Source organism: Labeo rohita, chromosome 11 (genome assembly GCF_022985175.1).
Source record: "Labeo rohita strain BAU-BD-2019 chromosome 11, IGBB_LRoh.1.0, whole genome shotgun sequence".
NCBI lineage: Eukaryota > Metazoa > Chordata > Actinopteri > Cypriniformes > Cyprinidae > Labeo > Labeo rohita.
This window is the reverse complement of record NC_066879.1, coordinates 2,444,510-2,467,391: the sequence shown is the minus strand read 5'-3', so window position 1 is coordinate 2,467,391 and position 22,882 is coordinate 2,444,510. Positions and strand designations below refer to the sequence as shown.

Here is a 22,882-nt window from a genome sequence, read left to right as displayed (position 1 = left end):
GCGCTTGGCATTAAAAAGTATATAAATTGTATTATTTTTATGAAAATAACCGATTGTTATGCTAGATAAGACCTTTCTTTCTCGGCTGGGACCATTTACAACCGCATTTGGGATCGTTTGAAGCTGCATTTAAACTGCATTTTGGAAGTTCAAAATCCGGGCACCATCAGGGCAGGAAATGTTTTCCTCAAAAACATAATTTCTTACGACTGAAGAAAGAAAGACATGAACATCTTGGAAGACAAGGGTGTGAGTAAATTATTTGTAAATTGTTGTTCTGAAAGTGACCTTCTCCTTTAATAGATGTGCAATAATCTGTCTTTTGAAAGATTGTAAGGAAGTGATTGCCTTGATTTCCACACACAAACATTACCATAAAATTCAAGGACAAACATAATAAAAATAAAAATAAGTGTCATGTCTGAATGAGCCTGAACACTGTAATCACTTCTAAAATGTGAATTTCCTATTTACAAATAAGAAAAACAAACAAACAAAAAACACTAAGTCTGATTTAAGTTTTTTAAACACCAAAACAATTTGCAAATTTTGGCCTAAGTTTTCAAGTTGGCTTGATGCAGCAGGTGTGTGTAACTGGAATATCCGATAGGACACATTTACAACATTGTGTTGTAAAAGTAAATTTTTTACAGAGCATGTAGTTCCTGTTCTCATGGTTGCTTAGTTTTACTTCATATTGTTGCTTTGTGCCACATACACAGGAGAAGTCCACTTCCAAAACAAAGATTCACATATAATGTACTCACCCCCTTGTCATCCAAGATGTTCATGTCTTTCTTTCTTTAGTCGTAAAGAAATTACATTTTTTTAGGAAAATATTTTAGCATTTTTCTGCATATAATGGACTGATATGGTGCCCCGATTTTGAACTTCCAAAAAGCAGTTTAAATGCGGCTTCAAACGATCCCAAATGCGGTTGTAAATGGTCCCAGCCGAGGAAGAAGGGTCTTATCTAGTGAAACGATCTGTTATTTTCATTAAAATAATACAATTTAAATACTTTTTCATCTCAGACACTCGTCTTGTTTTGCTCTCCCTGAACTCTGTGTATTCTGGCTCAAGACAGTTAGGGTATGTCGAAAAACTCCAATCGTATTTTCTCCCTCAACTTAAAAAATCATCCTACATCGCTGCAGAAGTACCGACACAGTCTTTACAAAGTGAACATGCAAAGAAGATCAAACACCCTTAACAAAAAAGGTATAACAGAGATATTGGGCAATTTTGAAGTTGATGGAGAACATGAGACTGGAGTTTTTCGATATTCAAGGTCAAGTCACCTTTATTTTATACCGCCTTTAACAATACAGAATTGTGACAAGGCGGGACTCCGCTGACATTCAGGGCTGTAGAGGTCGTCTCTAGGTGCTGATCCACCGTCTGGGCTGGGTTCGGACTGGATCCGGGGGACTGCAGTGACCATCTGATCTGGATACGGACTGGATCTGGTGGTTAATGTGACCTCGGAATAAGAGAGAAACAGACTAATATTAGCGTAGATGCCATTCTTCTGACGATGCACCGAGTACATCGGGTGTTATGGGAAGTGTTCCCGGTTCCGGTTGACCTAATTAGTGCAGCCTAACAATCCTTTAACGGATTTGAATTATAAGAATGTGGATTTGTTATGTGTAAGCAAGGTTAAAGAGATGGGTCTTTAATCTAGATTTAAACTGACAGAGTGTGTCTGCGTCCCGAACATTGTAGGGTAGATTGTTCCAGAGTTTGGGTGCTAAATAAGAAAAAGATCTGCCGCCCGCGGTTGATTTTGATATTCTCGGTATTATCAAATTGCCAGAGTTTTGAGAACGCAGCGGACGACGTGAGGGACTATAATGCGATAAGAGCTCACTCAGGTACTGGGGAGCTAAACCATTCAGGGCTTTATAAGTAATTAGCAAGATTTAAAATCTATACGATGTTTAATAGGGAGCCAGTGCAGTGTAGACAGAACCGGGCTAATATGATCATACTTTTTGGTTCTAGTAAGAACTCTAGCTGCTGCATTTTGGACCAGCTGGAGTTTGTTTATTAAGCGAGCAGAACAACCACCCAATAAAGCATTACAATAATCTAACCGTGAGGTCATAAACGCATGAATTAATGTTTCAGCATTTGACATTGATAGCATAGGTCGTAGTTTAGATATATTTTTGAGATGGAAAAATGCAGTTTTGCAAATACTAGAGATGTGGTTTTCAAAGGAAAGATTACCATCAAATAGCACACCTAGGTTCCTAACTGATGACGAAGAATTGACAGAACAGCCATCAAGTATTAGACAGTGTTTTAGGTTATTACACGCTGAGGTTTTAGGCCCAATAACTAACACCTCTGTTTTTTCAGAATTTAGCAGTAAGAAATTACTTGTCATCCAATTTTTTAACTCAACTACACAATCCATTAGTTTTCAAATTGGTACGTTTCGCCAGGCCGCGAAGAAATATAGAGCTGGGTATCATCAGCATAGCAGTGAAAGCTAACACCATATTTCCTGATGATATCACCCAAAGGGTAACATGTAAAGCGTAAAGAGTAACGGCCCTAGTACTGAGCCTTGTGGTACTCCATACTGCACTTGAGATCGATATGATACCTCATCATTTACTGCCACGAATTGATGGCGGTCAGATAGATACGATTTGAACCATGCCAATGCACTACCACTAATGCCAACATAATTCTCAAGTCTATTCAAGAGAATGTTGTGGTCAACAGTATCAAACGCAGCACTAAGATCCAGTAGCACTAACAGAGAGATACAACCACGATCGGATGATAAGAGTAGATCATTTGTAACTCTAATAAGAGCAGTCTCAGTACTATGGTACGGTCTAAAACCTGACTGAAAATCCTCACAGATATCATATTTCTGTAGGAAGGAAGATAACTGTGAGGATACAACCTTTTCTAATATCTTTGACAGAAATGGGAGATTCGAGATAGGTCTGTAATTAGTTAATTCGTTGGGGTCAAGTTGTGGTTTTTTAATTAGAGGCTTAATAGCAGCCAGTTTGAAGGTTTTGGGGACATATCCTAATGACAGTGATGAATTAATAATATTTAGCAGAGGATCTATGAGATCTGGAAGCATCTCTTTTAGTAGCCTAGATGGAATAGGGTCTAGCATACAAGTTGTTGGTTTAGATGATTTAACAAGTTTATACAATTCTTCCTGACCTATAGTAGAGAATGAGTTGAATTGTTCCCCAGGAGATCTATAGCGCACTATCTGATGCAACACTGTAATTGACGGCTGCATAGTGACAATTTTGTCTCTAATTGTATTGATCTTAGAAGTAAAGTAGTTCATAAAGTCATTACTGCTATGCTGATGGGCATAGTCAGTGCCTGTTGGTTCTTTATTTTTTGTTAACTTAGCCACTGTATTGAATAAATACCTAGGGTTATGTTTGTTTTCTTCTAAAAGAGTCGAAAAGTAGTCAGATCTGGCCGATTTTAACGCTTTTCTGTACGATAGGGTACATTCCCGCCAAGCAGTACGAAAAACCTCTAATTTTGTTTTCCTCCAGCTGCGCTCCATTTTCCGGGCTGCTCTCTTTAGGGCGCGAGTGTGCTCGTTATACCACGGGGTCGGACTATTTTCCTTAATCTTCCTTAGGCGCAGAGGAGCGACCGTATCTAGAGTCCTGGAAAAGAGAGAGTCAATAGTTTCTGTTACTTCATCAAGTTTTTCTGAGCTATTGGACATGCTGAAGAATTCAGATAAGTCAGGAAGATTACTTAGAAAGCAATCTTTTGTAGTAGAAGTGATGGTTCTACCATACTTGTAATAAGGAGTTGAATTTACAGTTTTAGTTATCTGAAGTATACACGAGACTAGATAATGATCAGAGATATCATCACTTTGCTGCAGAATCTCAACGGCATTGACATCAATTCCATGTGACAGTATTAAGTCTAGAGTATGATTTCGACAATGAGTGGGACCTGACACGTGTTGTCTAACTCCAATAGAATTTAGAATGTCTGTAAATGCAGCTGCCAGCGCATCATTTTCAATATCAACATGGATGTTAAAGTCACCTACTATTAAGACCTTATCTGTAGCCAACACCAGCTCAGATATAAAATCAGCAAATTCTTGAAGAAAATCTGTATGGTGCCCTGGTGGCCTGTATACAGTAGCAAGTACAAACGTCATAGGGGATTTATCATTAACAATTGTTTCTCTGGATAATGTTATATGAAGCACCATTACTTCAAATGAGTTATACTTGAAATCCGCTCTCTGTGAAACACTAAAAATATTGCTATAAATTGTAGAAACACCTCCCCCTTTACCTTTTAGACGTGGCTCATGTTTATAACAGTAATCATGAGGAGTAGACTCGTTTAAGATAATGTAATCATCTGATTTTAGCCAGGTTTCTGTCAAACATAGCACATCTAGATTATGATCAATGATCATATCATTTACAAAAAGCGCTTTTGTAGAGAGGGACCTGATATTCAAAAGGCCAAGTTTTATCATTTGTTTCTCTGTATTATGTAAGTTTTTTATTTGTTGAACGTTGATTAGATTGTTACTCTTAAATTGGTTTGGACGTCTTTTGTATTGTCTAGCTCGGGAACAGACACAGTCTCTATAGCATGATATCTAGGTGTAAGGGTCTCTATGTGCTGAGAATTAACTGATTTTGGTGACGTGAGGCGGCTAGCAGACGGTCGGATTAGCCAGTCTGTCTGCTTCCTGACCTGGGCTCCAGTTAGTCAAGTGCAAACTCTAAGACTATATGCCATATTACTAGAGAGAAGAGCAGCACCACCCCTGGAGGGATGAAGACCATCTCTTTTCAACAGGTCAGGTCTGCCCCAAAAACTTGTCCAATTGTCTATGAAACCTATGTTATTCTGCGGGCACCACTTAGACATCCAGCCATTTAGTGACGACAGTCTGCTATGTATCTCGTCACCACGATACGCAGGGAGGGGGCCAGAGCAAATTACAGTGTCTGACATCATACTTGCAAGTTCACACACCTCTTTAACATTATTTTTAGTGATCTCCGACTGGCGAAGTCGAACATCATTTGTGCCGACGTGAATAACGATCTTACTGAATTTACGTTTAGCATTAGCCAGCACTTTTAAATTTGCCAAGATGTCAGGCGCTCTGGCTCCCGGTAAACACTGGACTATGGTGGCTGGTGTCTCTATTTTCACGTTCCGTACAATAGAATCGCCAATAACTAGAGCACTTTGATCAGGTTTCTCAGTGGGTGCGTCACTGAGTGGGGAGAACCTGTTTGATGTTCTGATCGGAACGGAAGAGCGGTGTTTTGACCCGCGACTATGCCGTCTCACAGTCACCCAGTTGCCCTGCTGCAAAGGCGAAGTTACCGGAACCGAACAATGTACGGGACTTCCTAAGATAGTCGCATCCAAAGCCATATCTAATGCCCTCACATTCTTACTATCCTCGATTAAAGTTTGGATGCGTTTCTCTAGTTCTGAAATCTTCTCTGTCAGCCTAACTATTTCCCTGCATTTATCACATGTGAATCCCTCGCTGCCGACAGAGATTGATAAACTATACATATGACAGGTGATGCAGGTTACCAGGAAAGGAGAAGAAGCCATTACTCACCGTAGATGTAGAATGATTTCAACTCACCACTGTTGTCTGATGAACTTGTGTAGAAAAAGGCGTAGAGAAAAATTAAAAGTGAATGGCAAGCTAACCGGCTAACACACTACAAACACGCTGCACTCGCGGTTGTAGAATAAAAAAAAAAAAAAAAAAAAAAAAAAAAGTCTGTCATGAACCGAAACAAAAACAGAGTTCAGTCAAGACAAGATGAGCGTTTGGCATTAAAAAGTATAGAAATTGTATTATTTTTATGAAAATAACCAATTGTTACACTAGATAAGACCCTTCTTTCTCAGCTGGGATCATTTACAACTGCATTTGAGATCGTTTGAAGCCGCATTTAAACTGCATTTTGGAAGTTCAAAATCGGGGCACCATATCAGTCCATTATATGGAGAAAAATGCTGAAATGTTTTCCTCAAGAAAGACATGGAAGACAAGGGTGTGAGTACATTATTTATAAATTGTTGTTCTGGAAGTGGAGTTCTCCTCTAATAGATCTGCAATAATCTGTTGTAAGGACGTGATTGCCTTGATTTTCACACACAAACATTCCATGTGTGTACGAAACAGCAGTCACTCCTGCATTTGTAACCATTGCAACATTTTGGCATCTTGTGGCTGTGAATAAGAATTTAGCCAAAGACTCTTTTTGTCCAAAGACTCTTTTTGTCTGTCAATTTTAACTAAACTACCGCTGATCGACATGCTGCGTTTTGTTTGTTCTCAGGAGGCTGCTTTAGAGAGCGCTGTCTTGCAGTGTTTTCATGTCTTCGTATTTACAAGCGCTTTTAGGCATATTGTCAAAGACTATAGAATTGTTTGGTCTTAGATCATAAAGTGTTCTGTTGCAGATATGAGATATATGTTTTTTTTTTTTTTTTTTTTTTTTGGTGTTATAAAACAAACAGCATTTGGGTGTTTCCGTGTTTTTTGTGCTTGTCCTTGTTTGTTGTTGTTTTTTCTATGAAGATCTGGCAACACTGAGACTTTAAATATATAAAAACAAAAGCAAAACAAATTAAAAGAACTATATTATTGAGTAGAAATGGCAAATGAGTAGAAAACGGCAAATGAGCCAATGAACAGTCCTTATCCGCCATCTAATGGTTATAGTGAAACATTTTATATCATTTAAATGTTTAAGTGGTTTAATTTTAAAGAGCTTTCCAACAGGTGGCAAAAATCTTTAATTTCTTGTTGCAAATGCTGGTTCTGTCTAAAAAACAGGACCTTTTAAGAATGTTCATGTATCATTAAGGATCTCCTTTGAAACTTCCATTATACACAGTACTGTGATGACAGAACTACAACTGCCAGAACTAAATGAAGAATGATCTGATGGTTTGTTCTTCATAGAAATGTGGCTGAGAGCAGCTGCTTTGGAAATGTACCATGTTTATTTAATTGCATTAATTAATTAATTAATTGATTTATTTTTTGCAGATTCTCTCAGGTTCTCCATTTCGTCTGAACACAAAGACATTTGGATTGTTCATTCCTAAAGTATGAAAATATATTGATGTTCATAAATGTTCAGTCATTAAATTCAAACATATATACACATACACACACACAATTGGATTTCCATTTTTTAATGGGGACCCTACTCCTCACAGAACACTTTTGGAATTTTTAGATTTTCAAAAAACTTCATTTTGTATGATATAAAAGCTTGTCAAAATTTACTGGTATTACTATCATTGTGAGGACAACAGGACCACAAACACTGAATATAAGATGCTTTATTTCAGATTGAGACTATGTATCCTGATCTGATGGTGAAGCTGTTAGTTGAGACAGTGAAGGAGCCTCTTGTTACATTTGAACCGAACAACATGACTGTTCAGGCCAGCAGTACAGTGACAGCTTACGCGATTCAGCCTAACAGCACACTATCTCCACTATTTGTCCTCAATCTGGTAAGTCACACCAGGAGGAGGAATAACCAAAAATTAATCGTTAAATGAGATATGAATTGTTTTGTAATATATTTCCACTTCAACTAACAGGAAGGCAGTGTCAGTGCTCACATATATGTGACTGAGCTCAAACTGGCAGGAAACGTGACCCTTAACAAGTGAGTTTTGGATCCATAAACACAGTCTATACATATTCATCAGGATGTGAGTTTATGTTCTTAAATGATTAAACAATTGATACAAACTGTACATTTCTCTTAAACAGATTTAAAATGAGCGTAGCAGAAAGCTATGTGGGACCATTCCAGGTATGAATAAACTAAAAAAAGTGTTTAAAACTAACCTGAAAGCAATAATTCAGAAACTCATCATAAAATTTACTGTAAATCAACAGGTGGCATTTCTTGACAAAATTTTCACAGTGGTCTTGAGGGTTGCTGTCCTTCCTAATGTTAATGGTAAGAGTTCTTATTATTATTGTTATTATTTTTCTTCTTATTGGCGTTGAAGTGAAATACCTACTGTAAATTCTTACAGTTCATTTGTCATTGACTTTTTCCTTTTCAGCTCGTTTACAGGAAGGTTTTCCACTTCCTGCCATTGGAAAGATGCAGCTTGTAAACAGTCAACTCCAGGTTCTGAAGGTAAGTTTACAATTATGTTAATATGATACTGTTTATAAAGACTGTGTACTTTGTTGTCATAATAATGATGATTATTTATTTATTATTTTTCCCACAGGACTACTTGTTGATTGGAACAGACGTTCAGTTCAATGGATAAATCTCACCTGAATTGCTGAAGGATTTTAAATGAATGATTGAATGAATGAATGAATGAATGACTGAATGAATTTGTGGAATGAATGAATGAATGAATGAATGAATGCTGATTTACTACTGAAGACAATGTTTTTAAAGGTGATTTTTAAAAGAAATAATTTACATCTTTTAAATTTCTATTTAAAATTACATACATGTTCTTAATAAATAAACTTGTTGACACTTCCCCCACAAAACGGTGTTTGATACTTTATTGGGGAGGATGGTGTTCTGAGCAATAGAGATAATCAGTGACTAAGGAAACTCAGGAAAACTGTCAAATATTTGGCGTTGGGTTGGTCCTCTCCACAACACTTTTATTGGGTTTTATCATTTGGAGCTTTATTGACTTCTGGTTCTCAGGTTTTATCTGTTTTTTTTTTTTTTTATCTGCACTTTGCTTTGTTGTCAGGATGAGTGTCCTATTCACTGGGGTTATTCATAGAAACTGTTTATTTTTCTGCACAAGACATTACATTTTCTACATTTCTTACCATTTACTTTGCATTTAAAACATATTTTGCTTTAATACATGGACCATGAACAGTAACAGTATTCATTTCTTTACTATCATCTCAGTTCCGGTGTGCATATATTGAACTGAGAACGGCAGCCTGAGGTTATCTTAGGGTCAGCATGAAACTGTCTGTTCTATCGGAAGATGCTCAGACAGCCATGTTTTTCTGTCATTCAGTGAGGAGTGGATCAAGGCATGTCCTGTCAGTGGTCTACCATGTGAGAACCTGTTAATTATGGGCCTAACTCAAATCTGCCATCTGACCTGCTTTTCTCATGGATACATCTCTTTCTAGCGCTATAAGATTTTAGTGCTACTTTCAAAGATCTTTTACTCTCCTGTAAAAGACCACAACATTCTCACATTTTTCAGCGCTAATCACGCATAATACTTGGGGGTGTGAATCTTTGTACCTGTACATATGTCTGATCTGTTTGCTGTTCTATTCGTACAGAATGGTGGATTTGGTTTAATGATTGGTCAGATCGCCTGTCAATCAAGCTTTTTGCCAACGGTCAATTAACCAAAAATAGAGATGAGCTCCTTCCACTCTTTTTACTGGTGCAGGAACGTCATCTTGCAGTCGATGATATGCATGGGTTTTCTAGAGAGATAAGCAAGGAAAAACGGCCATAGTAATTTTAACATATTGTTTCATTTCTTTCCAACGTCAGAATACATTTTCCCATCCCAGTTTTAAATTATTCTATACAGTTTGATTGGGCTTTTCATTTTTTACATTAGGTACCATTATTTTGAACTAGCAGATTTAATTGAATAATGCTAAATATTTACTCATAATTTTCTCACTCACAGACATAATTCATGAGATTTCATACATGATACATTAGATTTTCATGTCTGAAATTACAATTATAAAAACGTAGTTACAAGCAGAGATTACCGGGGTTCAAGGGCCTCAAGTCATTTAAGCACATATGAAAAAAGACATTATTTAGCAAGCCTGTAACCACCTAAATCAATGATTTAAAAAAAGCATTTTCAGCAAATCCAGGTAATTTACCATAGAACTATTGTTTTTTAACAATTTATAGCGCCAGCTGTGGTTCGATCTCCTTAAAACTTTGCACGCTTGTTTAGAATCACCTGTCAAGCGGGTGCTCACCAGGTTGCGTGGTTTTCCTTTAGACTTTTTAGGATTTTCCCAAAGGTAAAAAAAATTGATAACTATAGGCTTAAAAACAACCCCTGTTATAGCTTCCCAAAGATTGAAATTAAACAGGATTAGTTAGCAAAAGTAGGTTTTTTACATCTTCTCAATCATTTAAAAAACGATTTGACTGACAGCAGTGGCAACAGTGCCACCAAGTGGCCAAGCTTCACGATGTTTGTCCTGTGTGAGCTCTTACACAAGTATTCTGAGTTTGGCAAAGATTTCTTATTCCGTTCAGGAATTATCATCTTTTTACTAAAAGTGTCCCTGCCCCTTTCGAACGCTTTAAAACTGAGTTTTCATGCTAATTATTGATATTCTGAGTGACAGCTGTTTTATTCCAAACTGAATTACAAGACATACATGATATTTGCCAGAAAGTGCAAAAAGTAGAGCAGACCTTCCTCATGCTGTATGCGAAGAGAAATCCCACGTTATAGCCCACCTCCCTGATAAGGGAAAGCGTCTGCTGATGATCTTCTTCAGTCTCTCCACAGAATCCTGTGATGAAATCACTACTTATACTGACTCCTGAAACACGATTTGTCAGGGACAGAGAGGAACATCATAAGCCACTGCAATTCATTTATGCCACATCATACGATAAGAAAACATGTCCAACAACTTTGTCAGCCATTCATTTCAAAACTGCTTTCTCAACAATGCTAAAACCGTCCAAACTCAAACCAAAGGTTTTTAAAAAATGTTATTGATAAGATTGCCAGATATATATCTCAGATTTCATTTGTCAGCAATGATCTTTTTGTTCACTTTGACCTCTCAAATTATTTGATTTGTTTTATGCCTCTTTTATAAGTAGTTTGTCCCTGTACTCAATGATTAGTTATTATCAATTGGCATATTTCATAATGACAGCCTACCTGGGATTATTTCACGAATGTTTTTCACTAGATCAAGATAAGCCTCTCGGGTGTAACTGAGAAAGAAAACATGACAGATTGAAGAAAATTAGACTCCTGGATTTCAATAAAAACAATAAACTAAATATGTACGCTCTAAAAAGATAACTTTAGCACATTCTTTGTATTGTATTATATCGTATTGTAGCCGAAACACCCATCAAAATAAATAAACCACTGATCCAAACTACCATTGGCTGGTGTTTAATGTATAACTGTGAGGAGTAGTAAACATAACATTTTGTGGAGTGAGAAAAACACTCATAACGTAACCTCTGAGATAACGAGAATGAGTGGTGCATTTAAAACACTATGGGTAAACTCTTGTTTACTCTGAATACTGAAGCTTGATTTGTTCATGTTTGTGTAGCTGCACAAACAAATGGCATTTCAGCCTGCCCAAACGAGCAGAGCCGACTGCCTATATAAGTCAGCACTGACTTCATCAGAATCTTTCGAATGTTAACGACAATCATCGACTCGCATGCAGCTTTTTAGCAAAGCAGCCTACAAAGCGCTCGTTCACATTATCTCAGGGAACCAAGGTTATGTTAGTAACTGAAGCGTTCCCTTTTAAAAATGGTCTCCTGCGTTGTGTTTGAAATGCTATGGGGCTGAAGGCCAGGGACATCCAGGTGTCTAGTGAGGGTAGACAGCAAAGACTAGCTGGCTGGCTGCTGGTCAAGGCAAGGACTGAAATGTAAGCAAGGCTTATAGTGTTTACTATCCAGCAAAATAGTCTCTGCTTTGTGCCTGCCAGCCCTTCAGAGCAACCTCCAAATCATACAAAGAGCTGCTCTGATTGCCTGAAGTGGCTAGAGCGCTTTACAAAAGCTCTAAAGGCCCAAACTGGACAGAATAAATCGGGACCCTGTTCGTCCTCTGAGTTAGGAAGAGCTAGAAGGGTGATGACTTGTACTCTAAATAGAGTGGAAGAGCACCTTGGGCACATAGCCATGTCTTGGTTTGAGGACGACTTTGCAGTCGTTAGGCCCAAACTCAAGACAAGAACCACTAACTGAGAGTGTATGCAGATCACCCATTTGCTTGAGCAACACTAAACCCTCAGTGGAACTGAATTAACTCGGGGAACCAAGTCTGGTTCCTTCAGAGTGGGGCCACCAGGAGGACCGAGCATCTGACTTCCCTGACTTGGTTGAGTGAGCAGGGCAATCAGATGGAAGGCACACAGGTGAGTGTTGGGCCATTCGTAGGCCAGAGCAGCTCGCTCCTTTGAGAAATAAGTTGGGCAATGATTGCTGGAGTTGTGCTTGGAATTTGGCAGTGGGCAGCCAATGGAGAGAGCACTGGTTAATCACTCCCTCCACCTACAATCCCTGCTGGACCTGAGACTCGAACCCGCAACCTTTGGGTTACAAGTCCGACTCTCTAACCATTAGGCCATGACTGCCCCAAAGAGGTCCACCAGTCTTCATTCCCCTGGAGATACATTGCAAAAGCACTTGAATGAGTTGGGTCTAACCAAATCTCTGCCTTCCTTACACAGAACATTCTCCTGGATAGCAACCAGTCTGGCTTCAGAAGTGGACATTCAAACGAGACTGCTCTTGGTTGTTGAACCCCTAAGGCTGGCTTCCAAATCTTCAATACTTATATTGCTGGATCTGTCCACTGCTTTTGACACAGTTAACCACCAGATGCTCCAGTCAGCCACACTGCATTTCGAGTCGAGTCTTACCTCTCAGAAGTCCTTCAAGATATCTTGGAGGGATAAAGTGTCCAAGTCGCAACATCTAGCTACTCGGGGTGCCTCAGGGCTCAGTTCTTGGACCTATTCTCTTCTCTGTCCACATGGCATCACTATGTTCAGGTTGGACTATCACAATACAGTAACTCAAATAACCATTCATAACAACCGAGGTAGGCGGAAGAGCATCTCTGAATGCACAACACATCAAACCTAGAAGCAGATGGGCTACAGGAGCAGAAGACCACACCGGGTGCCACTCCTGTCTGGACTATACAAGATCTGAAAAATGTTGTCTGGTCTGATGAGTCTCGATTTCTACTGCAACATTAATTTGCTAGGTTCAGAATTTGCTGTAAACAACATGCAAGCATGGATCCAATCTGCCTTATATCAATGGTTCGAGCTGGTGGTGATGGTGTAATGGTGTGGGGATATTTTGGGCCCCTTGTTGAATCTGTATCACAGTGCAGGTCACTTGCAGAGCAGACATGATGTTGTGATGTGAAGCGATTTCCGCATTATATATAGAAAAACACAGAGGACGCAGTACCAGTAATTCCCTCACGTTGTTTGCAAAACTGCAGTCTGACATTGGTAGGTCTGTTTTGACATTTTTACCTCTGGAACCAAACCGTTGAACATTGTGTTGTCTGCACTATGATATGCATCTTAAGTTTAGCTGACAATACACAACCCTATAAACTGTTCTTACCCACGTCTCATAGCATGAAGAACACGACTGCTGCCACTCTGTGCTGGCAAATGGATCTGCTTGCAAATGTTCCTTCTCTCCTGAATTAACTGTAACACCTGGTATAAAACAACAAATACATTTCTGACTAGAATGTCCCACCATGTGTAGACAGGTAACTTCATGGTACTTACCTCATCAGGGAAGTCTTTAGGATGTGGTGAGGTGAAGCGGATCCTCATTTCTGGATCAATTAGGGATACTCTGTCCAAAAGGTCTGAAAAGCGGAGACCTCCCTGTTTTGTACGGTACACGGTCTTGAAGCCTCGGCTGAGCTGAGTGCTTCCCTCAGAACAGGTAAACTGCTGTTCAGACAAGTCTCTATAGCTGTTCACATTCTGCCCCAGGAGGGTGACCTCCTTCACCCCCTACACACAAACAAACACACATTACCTCACCATCAAAGATCTGTAAAAATCATGAGCTTTTATTTTTGGTTTATTATATCCATATTGCACTGTGTTGCAAACTCCAAAGCCATTTTACCTGATCTGAGAGCACGCGGACCTCCTCCAATATGGAAGACAGGGGTCTGCTCCTCTCTCTGCCACGAGTGAAAGGCACTATACAGTAACTACACATGTTATCACAGCCACGCATGATGGACCTGCAATACCAACACAATGTGTGAAATTTTCACTGCTGTATATGATTTTTATTTCATTTATTTAAATGACTGATGTGGGGATGCTGTAAACACACATACATTCAGACACAAAATTATTGTTTCACTGGAAATATTCAGCAGAATAAAAATGACTACAATAATGTATGATCCTATGAAAGAATAATAGTATTTTAGTAAGAGCTGTAGAGTCAGATGGACAAAATCTTATTCGGAATTTTGCTTAAAGTACATTTAAGTAGTACACTTACTTTTCACTGTTTCATGTTTACTTTTAAATTATATCTGCATCCCAATTTAAACTTTTATACTGTATGTATTATTTAGCAACTGCACTTTTTTGTAAAATACAGACAGTGGCATAAACCAGTGGATTACTCACACAAAAGCACTGTGACCCTCCAGAGTTTGATGGACAGGCATGACATCAGCGTAAGTCTCCTCTAATGATAGCAACACATTACTGGCCCTCTGACCTCCGTAAGCAAGAGACAGTAATCGGGGCAGGTCTCTGTACGCGTCTGGCCCTGCCAAAATATCCACCAACTTCTCCTGCTCAAGTAATTTAGACTTTAGTCTTTCCGCCATGCAACCTACAGCAGGACATAAGATGTGTGCATCAGTGCTTTTCAAGAAGCATGACTATTTGATGTAACTACAACTTGCCCAATCAGGACAAGAACTGCATTTCCCTGCATGCAAGTGTGTCAAAATAAAGTGTAACCTTCATCATAGTTACCTAAGACACCTATTTTTAATGAACTGTTGTGTTTTTGAGACCTCGTCTTTAAGGCAGTGAGATGTTTGAGTCGGTTCCAGATTGTTTGCTCTGCCTTTTCTCTGTCAAACGAGAAAAACCATTAAACCCTAAATCTGAAAGGAAATTGCATTAAGTATACTTATTCTTTAATGCTTTACAAAGGAGTCTTTCTCACCTTACGGAGCAAGTGACAAGCAATACAACATCTGCCTGAATAATATCAGACAAACAAAAAGCAATTATTCAATAATAATAAAAAATATTAAACCAATATTCATGCAGTGAAAGATCATTAGCCATATTCTGCTATTCTGACCATATCTCAGCCCTTACAAAAATTTACCAGTGTAATCAGTTTCCAAGATGTTCCCATGATGAATTTTTGTTAGGTAAAATTTGCAGTACCTCTGGCAGCTCATGTGTCCGTAAATATCCCGCTTTCTGAAGAATGGACCAAGCAATTTCAGTGTCACTGACATTCATCTGACAGCCGTACGTCTCAAAATACACTGAAAGACATTTTACTTGTCAACATCATGTGGCACAAATACATTATACCAAGAATTCAGACACCAAAATCAGTATGATATGACAAAATTAGAAAAGAAAAGCACCAAACAATATCAGCAAAGTGAAAATAAATAAGTACATAATAATTTACATAAATTATTCTTATTCTATACAATAACTTTTGAGAAGCTTGACTATGACTAAAAATAAATAAAAAATAATAATAATAATAATTATTATAATAAAATGTCTTGATGCTTAAATATAACAAATATTTATTCAGTTGTTAAATATAGTCCAAAACAAATAATTAATAATGACTTTTTATTCTTGTAGCATAATAATCATTTAGTTATTACTATTGTAGGAAAGAAATAAGAACTAAAAATTAGTTTTGCATATCGTCGTTATCAGACACTATAAAAAGGTCCTGACCTTTCTGTGAGGGCTCTGTTGTGCATTCAGGAATGAGGTGCTCCTCATATTCATCATTGCAAGCATCAAAGCTCTTGTCAGAACTCTTGATAAAGTCCTGAAAACTGGGACCACATGCCATTTTAGTTTTTAACTGCATCACTCTGCTCTGATCAGCAGAAGATGATTTAGAGCAATAATATCGGTCATAAATGTCTCCTTGAAGGCGTCGAGACAAACATTTCCTCAAAGCAAATCTACAAAGACTGAAACTGCTGCTCATGTTCATGTCTCACGCACTTATGAACACACTTAACACCTAAAAAGAAACAAACAAACGCATCACTGATCCATGACACTAATCATAAACGATTTACCCTTATTATCTACTTGCAACAAATCTAGTGAAATGAATAAAAGACACCACCACTGATTAAAACTAGCCTATAAACGTCAAGCAGCTGAGTACACGTGTTTAGGACGATGTAAATATGGCGACGCCACAGTGATATATTTCAAAATAAAAGCCAGGCTAAATGATTGCCATAGTTTCAGATATAAAATACCACAGCTACTACAGTTACTGTTACAGATTAGATAAATAATCTTGGTATATGATACATATACCATGTATGTAGGTATGTATTCATTTTAATTATATATATGCATATATATATATATATATATACACACACGCACGCACCAATTTCACGTTGTCATAATAATGGTGCTGTCAATCATTTAAAAATTATTAAAAAAATTAATCTCACGTTTTTGTACTGTTTCGCAATTAATCGCATAATAATAAAATACATTTAAATTGTCATCATTTCACAATGAATCTTCAAATTAATGTAGAAACAACATAAAGTTTTAAAGATTTAAGTATGTTAAAAGCACATTTTAGCTCATATTCATGGTGTCCCAAAATAGCTGAGTACATAAAATTGTCTTAAAAAGTACTAAAGAATATTTTTAGTACAGAATATTTTTTTAGTACTAAGTACTAAGAATATTTTTTAGTATATTAAGTGCAAAATTAGTGCATGAAATTGAGCACTTTAAGTACATTTTATATACATAGTATATTGTTTTATTTTGTGTTACATTTCAATTACATTTAAAAACAAACAAATCAAAACAAACAAACAAATACAAGTGTTTCAATTCAAAACTACTGGTGAAAATTGTTTGTAGAAAAGGTTTTAAAAATAAAAAATGCCACAGCATTTTATTTTAAATTTATTGTCACTAAAACACAATTTTAAATAGTTTTCTTAGTTTGTTCGTATGTGTGGATGGTTGCACCACCTGACGTTCTGGAAATTTGAGATACCAACCCTGATAGCACACATACATCACAGAGACATCCATTTGACGTCTGCATTTACATCTGGAAGACGTATTTTTTAGAGCGTTTGCTCATCTGCAATGCGTCTATACCCAGATAGCACACTGAAGATCACTTGATCTGGAAAGCGTGTGCTGTGTACAAACATTTGACAGACGTCTTTAAGATGTCAGTTTTACATGCATTCTAAATCATAAACATCTTAAAGACATCTAATAGATGTCTATCTGACATCTGATAGGAAACATCCTATAGACATATTGCAGATGAGCAAACACTCTCAAAAATACGTCTTCCAAAAGTAAACGGAGACGTCAAATAGACGTCTCCATGATGTATGTGCGCTATCAGGGTATGACATTGTCATATAGATGTCTATTAGATGTCTTTATGATTTAGAATGTATATAAAACTGACATCTTACAGACGTCTGTCAGATGTTTGTGTTCAGCAGATGCTTTCTTGTAGGTGTACATGTGCTGACTGGGAAAACATAAAATAATATTTTCCAATGTGCTGAAAATGTATTAAAACTAAACAGGTTTTATAAAACAAAGTGATACATGTCATGAAAGCCTCAAATTATTTTAAAAGGAAATCATGTAATTGGACACCAAAACATGCATGTCATGTCAATGACCCAAAAGTGGGCTGTTAAATGACAAAAGCAACTACAGAGATGAAACCACTGAATAAACTAATTTAAATATACATTTAAAATGTAGAACTTAGAATGCATTAAATGTCTACAGAATGCTTGTGTAGTGGACATCATTTTATTTAGAGCCGAACAAGGCCACTATGAATTTCCACGGAAAGATGTGCATGGAGATTCATTCTTAAATTCTCCTTTGTTTTTCAAAGAAAAAAAGAGGGAGATATAGAGAGAGAGGAAAGGAAGGGGGAGGAATAGTGGGCGGGAGGTGAGGTATTGGGTATACAGAACAAGACACGTACAAAATGCCTACCTGAGTCTTTTAAAACTCTCTTATTCAGCATCATCGAGAATGAAGCCAAACCCTGAGTGAGAGTGACCAACATCTTATGTCTCTATCACATTTATTAGACTGTCAGAGGAGCACATCACCAGCCATACAAGGTAAACTCTTCAATTTTTCTCCTTCTGTCAAAAGGCTATGCAACTTAGGAAGTAAGAATTATTTTACATTTGAAAGTAAAAAAAAAAAACAAGGTACTTGGATGGTTGTTTGTTGCATAGGTTCATCATCAAGAACATTTTTTATTTTTCAAGCCTTATTTTTTTGGATTCTTCAGATCTGTTCATCAGTTAATTGTGCTCTTTAAACCTAAAAGCTCTGAATGTTTGTCATGAAATGCTTTTTGGTTCTGAATGGACTGTTGTTGTTTAAGAGTGAAATTATGTTTTAGTAATAACAACAACAACAATAATAAATTGCCATTATTATTACTATAATTGTAAAATTCATTTATAATATAAATTGTAATAAAATGTTTTAATTGACAAAATAATAGATTATTTTAATGCAACTAAATTATTATTAATAATAATAATTTTTATTATTATTACAAATCAAAGAGTAACATAGAAAAGCAAGAGTCTGCTGCAGTAATTTCACCTAAGCCAACTGAAAAAAATGTATTGCATCAGTGGATGAGAATCATAACGTGAACTGTATTTTTAGTGAGAACGATGCAGAGAACTGCCCTGCTATTGCTCTGCTGCCTGGTACTGTCAGCGACATCTTCTCCAGTATATCCGCTGAGGTAAGACAGACCAAAATAAATAATGTTTGGTGTTTTAATTGGCGTAATTAACTGCTGGTTACCATATGTGACCCTGGACCACAAAACCAGTCATAAGGGTCCATTTTTTGAGATTTATACATAATCTGAAAAGCTGAAAAAATAAGCTTTCCATTGATGTTTGTCAGGATAGGACAATATTTGGCAATCTGAGGAAAATCTGGAAACTGACAGTGCATTAAAAAAAAATTAAAAAATCCAAATATTGAAAAAAAATCTCCTTTAAAGTTTTCCAAATTCTTAGCAATGTTTATTACTAATCAAAAATTAAGTTTTGATATATTTACAGTAGGAAATATACAAAATATCTTCATGGAACATGATCTTTACTTAATATCCTAATGATTTTTGGCATAAAAGAAAAATCGATAATTTTGACCCATGCAATGTAGTGTTGACTTAAATGACAAACTGCCAACTACTTCAAATCATCAATTATATAATGTATTACATAGCAGCAAACTGTTCTCATAGCATTCTGATTTTCTCAGAACATGACATTTGCAGCACTTGTTGGGATACAACTAATTAACAGTGTATGACTCATTTTTACACTAAAATGGTTACAAACACATGGGCAGAGAGTAGGGTGTGAATGGTACTAACAAAGAACAGCTGCCTATGAGAACAGTGAAAGTCTGAGTGTCTGTCACAGGTTACCCTAATTGACAAGAGCCTGAGCTCTGCTTTTGTTGTGTTAACTAAGGTCAGGGTTTCTCATTATGAACTACAGACAATGGATGTGAGTCCACCGCTTTTTAAGAGCATCTAACGCTTTCCCATGCTACATGAAATCTGTGAGCTAATAGCAGTGGAGTGAGACTGGGGCTAGTTGTCACAGTCATATGGTTATGATGGACGCAGTATGTTATTAACTTTAATGTTTAGAGTCAACAGTCCATTTAAACAAATGTGGGTTTTTTTTATAAACGTCAGACTGTGGTAAGTTTTACAGTTGAGGTCAAAAGTTTACATACACCTTTTAGAATCTGCAAAATGTTAATTATTTTACCAAAATAAGGATCATACAAAATGCAAGTTATTGTTTATTTAGTACTGACCTGAATAAGATGTTTCACATAAAAGATGTTTACATATAGTCCACAAGAGAAAGTAATAGTTTAGTTTATAAAAATAAACTGGTTCAAAAGTTTACATACACTTGCTTCTTAATGCTGTGTTGTTGCCTGAATGATCCACATCAGTGTTTTTTTGTTTAGTGATAGTTGTTCATGAGTCCCTTGTTTGTCCTGAACAGTTAAACTGCCTGCTGTTCTTCAGAAAAATCCTTCAGGTCCCACAAACTCTTTGGTTTTTCAGCATTTTTGTGTATTTGAACCCTTTCCAACAACGACTGTGTGATTTTGAGATCCATCTTTTCACACTGAGGACAACTGAGGGACTCATATGCAACTATTACAGAACGTTCAGACGCTCACTGATGCTCCAGAGTGAAACATGATGCATTAAGAGCCGGGGGTGAAAACTTTTTGAATTTGAAGATCAGGGTAAATTGAACTTATTTTGTCTTCTGGGAAACATGTAAGTATCTTCTGTAGCTTCTGAAGGGCAGTACTAAATGGATTTTAAATATGACATTTAGGCAAAATAAGAAATATTTACATTTACAATATTTACAAATATACATTTTCATTCTGTTCAAAAGTTTTCACCAACCTGGTTAGTTTATTTGACCTCAGCTGTATATGCTGTGATTTTAGAGAATTTATTAATTACAACAACTTGTGCTCAAAACAATAATTAAATATTTTTGTCATTTTTTGCTTCTTCAAGAATTTTGATCAGTTCTTGTATCTTGTATCATGAGTTTGTAAAGTTTAAATGCAAATGTGTTTGTTAAATGCATTGTATCTTTTAAACAAATGCTCATTAGTTTTTTAGTCTTTTGTTTGTACTAAAGACAGAAATTGACTGCCAAAGTAACCTCTACTAACCTCTGGTAGTCTCCTTCTGTATCAAAAATCGAACTAAAATGTCTGTCTGAGTGTTTTATGTAGAAAATAATTTGTTCTACCTAATCCTATGTGTATGTTCATGTCTTATGAATATGACAGTGGTGAACACAGTGCTCGATGTGTTTGTTAGGTTCGGTCAGAGAGCGGCTGCAATATTGATGGCCTCCTCTATTGAGGATCCAATGCAGTTGCCAGCAGACGCGTCATCCCAAACACCAGACGCTGAGTTTAGGTCAGTCACAGGGCTCAACAATAACACTTTTTTTTCTACTGTGCAATAGTTCAGATTTTTGCCTTGACATTTTCAGTGATTCTACTACAAATAATGCACACATATTTTCTGAAAAATATGCTTTATATTTTTTATTATGAAAAAAGGAAGAATATATATATATATAGTTACTGCATACACTGATGACTGCCTATATTGTCAACCCATTCTTGCTGATGCTTCCAAACGATCAAAAATCATTCCCACAATTTTTACAAAACTGTAAAATTTAATAAAAATGATGCATTGGTCCAACTTAACATTTCTGTTAACTGGCACAAAACTCTTGCACTGTATTTAATCTGACTTTAGATTTAGTCATTTAACTCTGTCACAACTGTATGACGTTTAAAAACTATTTTAGGTTTGGAAGACACGCTGACGCCATCTTTACCAACAGCTACCGAAAAGTTCTCGGTCAAATATCTGCCAGAAAATTCCTTCAAACTGTTATGGGCAAAAGGCTTGGGTATGTTTTGTTGGTGTTGTTGTTTTAAAGATATTAAACAATTATAATGAACTATTCAGTTTTAGGTACCCCCTCTTTGGGTGTGTTCATTAGACTAATGATTTTAGTGAATTTTTCGATTTATATCAAAGATTGTCCATTGATGTGTGGTTTGTTAGGATATGACAATATTTGGCCGAGATATTTGAAAATCTGGAAACTGTGGGTGCAAAAAAATCTAAATATTGAGAAAATCACCTTTAAATTTGTCCAAATGAAGTTTTTAGCAATGTATATTACTGATCAAAAATGAAGTTTTGACATGTTTACGGTAGGAAATTTACAAAATATCTTCATGGATCATGATCTTTATTTAATATACTAATGATTTTTGACATTCTTTCCTCTGTCAGCAGACCAGAAACTCAAAACTATGTAAAACGCCAGTCTGGCATATATGGAGACACCTTCAAACAAGATGTGGATATGGATGTCACTGAAAGGAAACAAAGTTACAGAGAACCACAAAGACTTAAGTTCTCAGTAATTACGCAATGATTAACCATTAATAAAACAACTGTGAACCGTCTTTATACTTGCATTTGGCACATTGCACACTGGATTATTAAAGTTCACTCTTCATACTGTTTTCTGTGCACATGTACTTTTACAGCCAGTGTTCATAAGGTTTGCTGCAGCAGTTCTTTTCTAAAAGTACACAACTGTATTTTACATCCAACCAAGTGTACAAGGTTGTATAGTGGTATAACTGACCATTCGCTAAGTAATTTCTTAAAATCCACCTTAAGAACTCTTGCCAAATATACTGAAATGCCAACTTATTCAAAACTGTATCATGTCTTGATAATGGCATTATTTCTAAGTTGACAAGTATTGGTTAGTTTATTTAAATAGTTTTGGTTACTTCATTTTTGACATTTTTAGAATGACGAGGTGTTCAAATGTTTGACTGGTAGTGTATATCAGTATTATATTAGCCACCCTGCTCTCTGAAAAAATAAAATGAACACGTGTTTTTATTGTTTTATTTATTTAAAAAAAACCATTGTGTTAGCCATCTGTGTGGTGATGACTGGAAGAATGATTCCACATTTCTGTTCATTTGATGACAAAGAAAAGCTCTTGCTCTGATGCTATGATAAAAAAGGGGGAAAAAAACTCCAACACGAACATGCATTCATTACACATATCTGAGGACAGGAATTTGTATTGAAAAACAATCAAATGAAGCTCCCTCCAAAACAAAATGAGGAAACAGCAGTAGAATATC

General features: G+C 36.6%; 3 protein-coding genes across 4 annotated transcripts; 2 read left to right on the top strand and 1 right to left on the bottom strand.

Annotated features, from left to right (window-relative positions):
• Window positions 1-4,755: 4,755 nt before the first annotated feature.
• On the bottom strand, window positions 4,756-16,248 carry cdk5rap1 (CDK5 regulatory subunit associated protein 1). The gene is made up of 12 exons (XM_051123381.1): window positions 15,782-16,248; window positions 15,242-15,345; window positions 15,012-15,046; window positions 14,816-14,916; window positions 14,459-14,669; window positions 13,938-14,058; window positions 13,586-13,819; window positions 13,413-13,510; window positions 10,951-11,006; window positions 10,470-10,600; window positions 9,446-9,499; window positions 4,756-5,625 (listed from the first exon to the last, which is right to left on the bottom strand). The coding sequence occupies exons 1-12, from the start codon at window positions 16,047-16,049 to the stop codon at window positions 4,756-4,758; spliced, it is 2,283 nt and encodes a 760-aa protein (XP_050979338.1). The 5' UTR covers window positions 16,050-16,248.
• Window positions 6,778-8,564, top strand: LOC127173166 (bactericidal permeability-increasing protein-like). The gene is made up of 7 exons (XM_051122860.1): window positions 6,778-7,141; window positions 7,390-7,557; window positions 7,648-7,715; window positions 7,823-7,865; window positions 7,952-8,015; window positions 8,125-8,201; window positions 8,299-8,564. The coding sequence occupies exons 2-7, from the start codon at window positions 7,399-7,401 to the stop codon at window positions 8,338-8,340; spliced, it is 453 nt and encodes a 150-aa protein (XP_050978817.1). The 5' UTR covers window positions 6,778-7,141; window positions 7,390-7,398; the 3' UTR covers window positions 8,341-8,564.
• Window positions 16,249-18,130: 1,882 nt separating the features above from the next.
• Window positions 18,131-22,778, top strand: ghrh (growth hormone releasing hormone). 2 transcript variants are annotated; one of them, XM_051122885.1, is made up of 5 exons: window positions 18,131-18,210; window positions 18,776-18,857; window positions 21,003-21,104; window positions 21,508-21,612; window positions 22,005-22,778. In XM_051122885.1, the coding sequence occupies exons 1-5, from the start codon at window positions 18,156-18,158 to the stop codon at window positions 22,147-22,149; spliced, it is 489 nt and encodes a 162-aa protein (XP_050978842.1). In that variant the 5' UTR covers window positions 18,131-18,155; the 3' UTR covers window positions 22,150-22,778. The 2 variants fall into 2 exon arrangements, with proteins under 2 accessions (XP_050978842.1, XP_050978843.1); XM_051122886.1 differs by having other exon boundaries at window positions 18,142-18,210; window positions 22,008-22,778.
• Window positions 22,779-22,882: the final 104 nt, after the last annotated feature.

What these genes read in the sequence shown, in the direction of transcription:
- LOC127173166 (XM_051122860.1), top strand. Translation starts at nt 7,399, where the DNA reads ATGTATCCTGATCTGATGGTGAAGCTGTTAGTTGAGACAGTGAAGGAG. An exon ending in TGTCCTTCCTAATGTTAATG is followed by an intron (nt 8,016 to 8,124) that starts GTAAGAGTTCTT and finishes TTTCCTTTTCAG; the next exon opens with CTCGTTTACAGGAAGGTTTT. An exon ending in GTCAACTCCAGGTTCTGAAG is followed by an intron (nt 8,202 to 8,298) that starts GTAAGTTTACAA and finishes TTTTTCCCACAG; the next exon opens with GACTACTTGTTGATTGGAAC.
- cdk5rap1 (XM_051123381.1), bottom strand. Translation starts at nt 16,049, where the DNA reads ATGAACATGAGCAGCAGTTTCAGTCTTTGTAGATTTGCTTTGAGGAAA. An exon ending in GGACACATGAGCTGCCAGAG is followed by an intron (nt 15,047 to 15,241) that starts GTACTGCAAATT and finishes GATATTATTCAG; the next exon opens with GCAGATGTTGTATTGCTTGT. An exon ending in TCCGCGTGCTCTCAGATCAG is followed by an intron (nt 13,820 to 13,937) that starts GTAAAATGGCTT and finishes GTTTGTGTGTAG; the next exon opens with GGGGTGAAGGAGGTCACCCT.
- ghrh (XM_051122885.1), top strand. Translation starts at nt 18,156, where the DNA reads ATGTCTCTATCACATTTATTAGACTGTCAGAGGAGCACATCACCAGCC. An exon ending in CACATCACCAGCCATACAAG is followed by an intron (nt 18,211 to 18,775) that starts GTAAACTCTTCA and finishes CTGTATTTTTAG; the next exon opens with TGAGAACGATGCAGAGAACT. An exon ending in TCTCCAGTATATCCGCTGAG is followed by an intron (nt 18,858 to 21,002) that starts GTAAGACAGACC and finishes TGTGTTTGTTAG; the next exon opens with GTTCGGTCAGAGAGCGGCTG.